Below are 7763 nucleotides of genomic sequence, written 5' to 3'. Positions count from 1 at the left end.
GGAGGGAGGGAGGGAGGGGAGGGGAGGGGAGGGAGGGGAGGGAGGGAGTTTAGTTTGAGGAGGAACACAATCAAATTTCACCTGGCATGACTCCATGAGGATTTGTCACTTGTTGATTCCATTGGGGCGCAGCATCACTGTTATGGGTGTTGTATCCATGGACGAGGTACGTGTTGTCTCCGTTGTCTCCATTGTTGTTGTTGTTGTAAGTGTTGTTGTACGTGTTGCTGTCATGAGTGTTGTTGTTGTTGTTGTTGTTGTTGTTGTTGTTGTTGTTGTTGTAGTATTGTTGTTGTTGTTGTTGTTGCTGCTGCTGTTGAACGTGTTGCTGTCATGAGTGTTGCTGTTGTCCCCCCTCTCGCTTCCATGTGCCGAGTTGGCTCGGTCGAGCAGGGACTCGCCTACTGTCTCATCAGGCGAATGATGCGGGTTCCACCCATCGATTCCGATAGCGCTCACCTCTGCTAACAAGTTCACCGAACAACCGAACAAGATCAGAGTAAAGACAAAAGACACAAGGCACGCTGTTACATGTATGTTGTACATGGTGAGCAAGGTACTTCGATACAAGGTAAGGGGTACAAGCACAGGTCAAAGGTGAAGAAGACACGATGTACAAGATTACAATCAACATGTACCACCTCACAAGCACCGAGCGCAAGGTACAAGTGTAACAGGCACAGCAGGCACAGAACAAGTACGGATCGACGAAATCACGAGAATCCGAAAACGAAATCACGAGAAAATCTCTCAGAGCAGCAGGTCGACTTTTACCTTTAGCAAGGATATCTTCATCTCTCTCCTCTTTCTTCTCCTCCTTCTTCCGCAACCTCTCCTTGCTGAAGCGCGCAACGACCCTCGCTCCGCTCTTGCTCAGCACAGCCGGGAGAGGCGAGAAAGGAAGTAGTCTGAGCCCTCCCACCACGTTCCCAGCATCGTCAAGCATCGCATCCTCCGTCAGCTGGGAGAAGAAAGGAAGGTTGCTGAGCACAATCTTCCCCGAGATGCTCCCAACCACCCGCTGCCCCCTGCTCTCCCCGAAGTCCCTCACCGCCTCCGTGAACGGGTACTGCACGCTCTCGCTGTACTCCTCTATCCCCGCCAGGATCCTAACAAGAGCCACCTGCCCCACCGCATGCACAACCCCCTCAATGGAGAACTCAAACACCACGAAGCTCTCGCACAGCTCCTCCAAGGACGCGAAGATGGTGATATCCTCTAGTCTCTTCCACCTCATAGGCGGGGGCATGTGGGATGCTGTCGTCTTGGCCCGCGTGCTGGTCAGGCTGCAGAAGTACTGCATGCTGAAGCTCTCCTTCATCCTCAGGTCGACCTGCACGTCTGCGAGCTCGATCTTCACGTACGTAGTGTGCATCACGTTGGCAAGCACGTCTAAGTTCCCCCCCGGCATCCCGTCAGGCTTCTTGATCACCATCTTGACCCTCCTTGGCCCTGTGGCCATGGTGTGCAGGTCGAGCTCAGCCTTCCCGATGAACTCGTCGGAGAAGAAGTTCTTGTCCCAGCACTCTATCACAAACCTCTTGCTCATCAGTTGACCAGCGTACTTGGTCTCGTACTTGAAGTTCAGGCCTCCCTTCCCAAACGTTTTCTCCCAGCTCGTCCTGCCGCTCCCGTCTACCTTCCCCGTCTCTGTCTCCACTGTCTTGAACTCCTTGTCCCATGCCAGCTTCAAGTATGCGTCTGGAACCTTCCCCTGAGGAGGCAAGTTCAGCTTTGAAGCCCTCCCTTCACTCAGCTCTTGCTCGCTTCACGTCCATCTCCATCTCCCTCTCCCTCTCCCTCTCCCTCCCCTGTCTTCCGCACACTCGCATTTCTCTCAGAATACCTTCTTGTTGAAGATGTTGGTAGCTGTCACATTGATAATATGGACCTTGAAATAAGTTACGACACTCATGGCTGCATGAAGGTCTGTCGACGAAGCAAACGCGAGGAAATGGGAGCCTGGCACCATAGGCGTCAGCGCCTTACCCTCTTTGTAGATCCTCTGTGTAAGATCATGTTGGAAACGAACAAATAACATCATATCGACATCCTAGATAAAATCTCTTCTCTCTACTGACGTTTACCCCAACGACTTATCCTCTCGACGGAACTTCCGGACACAGCGACTAGATCCGAAGACGATCTTTGAGATAACATTGCCACGGTAAGCATGTCGTCTGCCCCTCATCCTCGGCATGTTTCTCACTCCCACTTCTTACTCATCTCCTCCTCCTCCCCACCCTCCCGCCGCCTCCCGCCGCCTCCTCCCAGTCAGGCTTTTAAAAGCGTCGCAGCATTAAAATTATTGCCTTGCAAACCTCCACTTGAGTCGGGACCTCTTGGCAACCCCACTCACCCCGACTCATTTATTACACCCCTCTGATTACCTTTGAGTACCCCCTCCTTTCCCTCCTCCCCTCACGATTTTAGACTTACTACCCCTCCTACTCCCCCGCTACACCTCCCACCACTCATCAGCCTCCGGTCCTGGCGGCCGGCCCGGCGGGACTCAGCCGGTTCAGTGAAGTTAATTTGAAACGGTTTGTAACGAATTTTACGTACATCATAACGAGTTTTATAACGGCTGTGTTCTGTTTTCCAAAAAAAAACCGTGTACCCCTACCTTTTGTCGTGGTACCCCTGTCTCGACCACTGACCCCTTTCAGTACCCCTGTGATAAGGCTTCAATTTCACCCCTTCAGATCCACCGTACCCCACTAACCACAACCCCTTCCTATTATGTACCCCAACCACCCTCCCTGCTCTATTTGGAAGGTTGGGGTCGGTATACCCACCCTGGATCCAGTCTATTTATGAACCCCACCTTACCAGGACCAAACAGTGCAGAAACAAAAAACATGGGCGTTATTTCTACTAGAAAACTTATTTGTCTAAAGTTCAAGAATATGGTTAGAGTCCAACTTGTCCTGTATCTCCACGGCCCCACCAAAATACCCCCATAGAGCCCCTGGACCCTTCCCACCCCTGTTACATCAGATGTTCGAACCCCTATTCACACTACCCCCTCCTAATCCCAAGATTTCATTTGTGCCCAAGGGGTACATGAGACCCTATCCCCTAGTACCCTACCCTACCCTCATTTGAACTCTTCCCCAGATTTACTGTGTAACAGCAGGGTAGGGGTCTAAATGCTAGGACCACATAAGGTACCATACTAGGCAGTATTGTCCTAGTCTCCTACAGTAAGGGGCCCTTCCTGCTTTTCCCGCCCTCCCGCCGCCTTCCGCCTCCCCATGCCGCTGCGACCTGCTGCTGCTGCTGCTGCTCTCCCTTCTCCTCGATCTCGCTCATCTCATTGATTTTTCTCTGTACATCATAATCTGACAGCTCTCCATCCCCTTGCTCCACATCCTCCGCCTCCTCGCGCTTCCTCTTGTCGTTGAAGTCCTTGCTGCTGCTGCTGCTGCTGCACCTCACGCTGTCATGGACCAGAAAGTGACGCAGTCGCCCAGTCACAGTCTCATCCTCGAACCGATCCTTCCACTCATGCTCCAACTTCACTGCATCCAACATCGCTCCCCACATGAACCTCCCTTTTTAGCTCCACTTTCTTGTTAGTCAGAAGCCTCCCCCACCTCGAGCGCTCCCGATCATCTCGATGCCCTTCCTTGTGTCTTGCTCTTTTCCCGAAAATGTTGATGAAGATGAGATACCGTCCACTGCAGATTCGATCATCGTTGATTCCCCGGTTGAAAATATACAGTGTTCAATAGTTTGTTTTGCGATCTAGCGTCGGGATCTTAAAAGTATTCGAGACTCATCTTCATGTTCAGCTTGTATTTCCGTACTCGATTCGACGTGTGTTGAGATGCCAACTACGAAGTGATGTCTTGATTCTTGCTGACAAGTTGTTGGGAGCCTTGTGTAGTTCTGCTCAGTGAATGATCTAGATCTGGCTGTGGAATAACTTTTCTCTGAAAGGCGCTGATTCAGCACGAGCAGTCTTGTCCTTGTTCTAGAGGACATTCTGCTACAGACCGGTGTGAAGTCACTTGGTTATGTCCCCTTCCGAAAGGGGACGTCCTGAGCCGCCTCATCCTGAACCAACACCCCGCGTCCCTGGTCAGCCTTGCCCAGCAGACTCACCACAACTACAGGTGATGTGATTGACTGCTTATTTGCACCATCTCGATGACGTGATGTATCCTCCCCAGGCCATGGCATCCAATCCGCCCGCCGGTGGTCCTGATGAGACGAACCAGACGTCAGACTCTAATCAAGACATGGACAACATGGGTGGAGAGAATACCTCGGGGGACTCGTCACGACGGTGACGCATTGACTGCATGATAGTCTGCATAGTTTGAAGATTGCTTCCAGGCCGTCTAACTACAAAACACGTCTCTGTATCAAATTCCAACAACACGGCGTTTGCTCTTTCGAAGACAAATGTAATTTTGCGCATGGGAGTGAGGAATTGCGGACAAATCATGGAGGAAATTCTGCAGGCAACAACAACGCAGCACCAAAGTGAGTTCCTTTTTTTCTGCATCAGGTGAAGATTAATATTGAATCAAGGGTAAATCCAACAACACCGAGGAATCGGAAAACTCGTTTGTGTACAAAGTGGCAAACGACTGGATCTTGTCCTTATGCTGATCGATGCAACTTTGCACATGGCGATCAAGAGCTTCAGAAGGTATGTCATGGGCGAATGCATGCCAAAAGCGTTACGGGTGCTCCAGGCAGTTGGTACTCCCGAGGAGGATGTCAATTACGCGTACAATCATGTGAACCCAATGCAGAAAAAGAGCAACTACAAAACACGTACGAACTCTACTCACTTGTCAAACACCCCTGAAACTTTCTTCCTGCAGGAATTTGCATGAACTGGCAGCAGAACAACGGGCATTGCAGCTATGGTGCCAGATGTAATTTCGCTCATGGGATGGAGGAGCTGCGCAGCAGTGACAAGGACGGACCATATCCTGGAGCGATGCACTTCATCAACCCCGGGATGGCTGGATTCGGGATGATGCCTTTCGCTCAAGTCCAGATGCCGACCATGCCAGGCGAAATGTCGTTCACAGCGCCCATGGTCCAGCTAGGTAGAATCAGCTTGCAGTCTTGCGAGATTGCTCTTCTGATCGCGGTCGGCAGGTGCCGGAGGTATGCCGTTCTGTGCTCCAACGATGCCGATGGAGCACTTCAACCAACCCGGATTCGTTTCTCAAGTGCCGCCATTTTGCATCAACACGGTAGACTTCTCCACCTCTGCTTTGAACCATGCGTTCACTGTGCTCCTTGTCTCTTGCTTCCTGCAGGTCATCGGAGGAATGATGCACCCTCCGTCCATTCCCTCTCCAGGACCCATCGCTGTCTCTGCAGACCCTAACATGCCGATGAAGCCGCCCAACGCTGCTCCGGTGAGGCTCGATACCCGACCAGCTCTCATCTAACTGGACTGCAGCAGCAGGCGCAGCATTCTCAGCCACAGCAGCAGGCGCAGCCACAGCCACAAGTTGCTGGAACGCAAGGGTGAGAAGGGAGGAGGAAGGGGCGCGGATGAAGCAGAAGCAATATGCGGATGAAGCATGTTAGCCGTGAGGTGGAGGACGACGCGCGGTACCCTTACAGCCAGTGGCGTCTTGTGATTTGTTCTCTGAAGCATTCAAAGCCGAGATTTTTAATAGAATCAACAGGGTGTCAAGGTCGGTGAGAAGATTTTACTTTTCATTTGTCAGTCTTGAACAAGTGTCTCGAGCCCCTCGTGCTGCTCTACCCTCCATCCCATATCCTCGAAGCTGCTGCAGATCTGTAACAGAGTCACTCGACCATCTGGCATCTAAGGAAGCATGCCAACAGCAGACCTCATGTAGCTTGGAGGGGCTGGTTGTGACGCACATGTTGCTGGCCTTGGGATCGAACAAGTTGAGCAGATAGGTGTTGAGGACTCGCATACAGTCCTCCTCCTTCACAGCCGCCACTGCCTCCAGCAGCCTCGCGTTGTGCCCATGCCCTGTCCCTCTCAGGGCGCTCATGATCGCTTGCAAGCCTGTCGAGCTGGGCGTCTGCTCGCGGGAGACCACAGCTGAAATGACAGAGGCCTTGGCGTTCTGAAGCGCTACCGCGTCGATCTTGGTGGAGGAGGAGGCAAAGCTTGAGACTAGCTTCTTGGACTCGCTGAAGGCCTGGCGATGCGTCAGAGGATGAGGCAGGGGGGGAGGGCTGGAGTGTGTGGGAGCAGAGGAGGAAGACAGGGGGAATGAGCAGACTGCGAGACTGCAGGAGAGGATGGGAAGGGTAGCAGGGAGGTGGAGACGAGAAGGAAAGTTGTTACCCGAGCAGGGGAGGTGGAGCGGGAGAGGGAGAAGTACACGAGGCCTTCATCCGCATCCCCGAAGATGGAGAAACTGTATGCGAGGCCGAGGCCTCTGATGAGCTGCGGGAGTCCGTGAGCACGGTGATGTAGAGAGGAGGGAGAGAGGAGGAACGAGGTGATGAGAGGGAGGAGGGAAGTGTGCAGAGTGAAGCTGACATGGAGGAGAAGAGAGGAGGAAAGAAGACAGACAAGGTGCAGCAGGGGGATGACGGAGATGGGGAGGAGCAGGCAAGAAGGACAGCATCGGAGAACGAGACCTTCCACATGGGGCCCTCGATGGAGCAGAGGAGCTCGACGGTAACGAGGAAGGGAGCTGTGTCCGGGTGCTGGAAGCCTGGCAGCCCCTTGCTGGCTGCGTAGAGGTAGGAGGACTCAATGGCGCCGAGAGAGACAAGGACGAGAGATCCAGGAGGAGAGGAGACAGCGGGGGAGTGGAAGCAGCGGGAGTGACTGATGACGCGCGGGGAGGAGACGGTGTAGGGGTGAGGAGAAGGAGGGAGGAAGAAGCTTCCGGTCCAGCAGCGCTTCGCCTTGGGGAGCTTGAAGACATCCGCTATGACCTGAGAGTCAATGTCAAGAGGCTGGATACACAAGGAGGGAGAAGGAAAGGGAGGAGGAAGGGAGAGGAGGGAGGGGAGAGGGGGCAGGGGGGAGGGGGGAGGAGGGGAGGAGGGAGGGGGAGGGAGGGAGGGGGGAGGAGGGAGGCGGGAGCGGGAGAGGGGCGGAGCGCAAAGTGGGGAGGAAGGAGGAGAGCGGACGAAACAGGAGAGGAGAAGGGAGAAGGGAGAAAGTAGGGAGGGAAAGAGGAGGAGGTGCAAGAATAGAGGGAGCAGCAGGGGAGAGCAGAGAGGAGGAGCGAGAACAAGGAAGGAGGAGGACGTCAGACCTGAATGAAGATGTTGGAAGGATGAGTCAAGATGCCCCGAAACTCCTCCATCTCCTGTCGACGAGCTTCAGAGAAACGAAGAGAGTTGGGGGGGGAGACGGGAGGCACAGAAGCCATGGATTGGAGCAGGGAGGAGGAGGGAGGGCGATTGAGGAGGAAGGTTGCTGGAGTAGAGAGGGTGGAAGGCAGAAAAGGAGGGAGATGGGGGAGGGAGGAGAGAAGGGGAGAGAGATGGGGATTGCAAGATGAGGAGGACAACGATGAAGGGGAGGAGGAGGGCGAAGAGGAAGGAGAGAGGGGGGGATACAGGAGGAGGAGGAGGAGGACGGGGAGGGAATGACCGAGACAACTCTGTCGGGTTCTGTTTCAAGTCGCTGGATGACTCGGGTGAGGAAACGGTGCTGCCGTACAAGGTTGCATGCTCGGTGATTACTTCCCTCCCCCGCATACCTGTCAACCTCCTTCACATCACAGTCTCCTCCTCCTCCTCCTCCTCCTCCTCCTCCTCCTCCTCCTCCTCCTCCTCCTCCT

At 53.8% G+C, this 7763-nt stretch overlaps 4 protein-coding genes across 4 annotated transcripts in view; 1 reads left to right on the top strand and 3 right to left on the bottom strand.

Moving 5' to 3' along the window:
* GUITHDRAFT_121145 (hypothetical protein) overlaps positions 1-2044 on the bottom strand; it is a gene marked incomplete at both ends in the record, with an annotated part of 2626 nt that extends 582 nt beyond the window's left edge. Inside the window, 5 exons of the mRNA XM_005819589.1 lie at positions 82-310; positions 406-461; positions 775-1714; positions 1847-1929; positions 1990-2044. Coding sequence (XP_005819646.1) covers positions 82-310; positions 406-461; positions 775-1714; positions 1847-1929; positions 1990-2044 — 1363 coding nt within the window. The remainder of the gene's footprint in view (positions 1-81; positions 311-405; positions 462-774; positions 1715-1846; positions 1930-1989) is intronic.
* A 1157-nt stretch (positions 2045-3201) lies between these two features.
* GUITHDRAFT_121144 (hypothetical protein) lies at positions 3202-3549 on the bottom strand (the record flags this gene model as incomplete). Its single annotated transcript, XM_005819588.1, has 1 exon — positions 3202-3549. The coding sequence occupies one exon, from the start codon at positions 3547-3549 to the stop codon at positions 3202-3204; it is 348 nt and encodes a 115-aa protein (XP_005819645.1).
* Positions 3550-4570: 1021 nt separating this feature from the next.
* Positions 4571-4909, top strand: GUITHDRAFT_55757 (hypothetical protein; the record flags this gene model as incomplete). The annotated part of the gene is made up of 2 exons (XM_005819587.1): positions 4571-4700; positions 4842-4909. Coding segments are annotated over 2 exons (198 nt in total), but the record flags the coding sequence as incomplete, so codon positions are not given.
* Positions 4910-5704: 795 nt separating this feature from the next.
* GUITHDRAFT_148450 (hypothetical protein) lies at positions 5705-7349 on the bottom strand (the record flags this gene model as incomplete). The annotated part of the gene is made up of 5 exons (XM_005819586.1): positions 5705-5779; positions 5835-6155; positions 6305-6406; positions 6604-6906; positions 7233-7349. The coding sequence occupies 5 exons, from the start codon at positions 7347-7349 to the stop codon at positions 5705-5707; spliced, it is 918 nt and encodes a 305-aa protein (XP_005819643.1).
* Between the last annotated feature and the right edge of the window lie 414 nt (positions 7350-7763).

This window comes from Guillardia theta, assembly GCF_000315625.1.
Source record: "Guillardia theta CCMP2712 unplaced genomic scaffold GUITHscaffold_215, whole genome shotgun sequence".
Taxonomy (NCBI): Eukaryota; class Cryptophyceae; order Pyrenomonadales; family Geminigeraceae; genus Guillardia; species Guillardia theta.
This window is presented reverse-complemented; position numbering and strand designations above follow the sequence as displayed.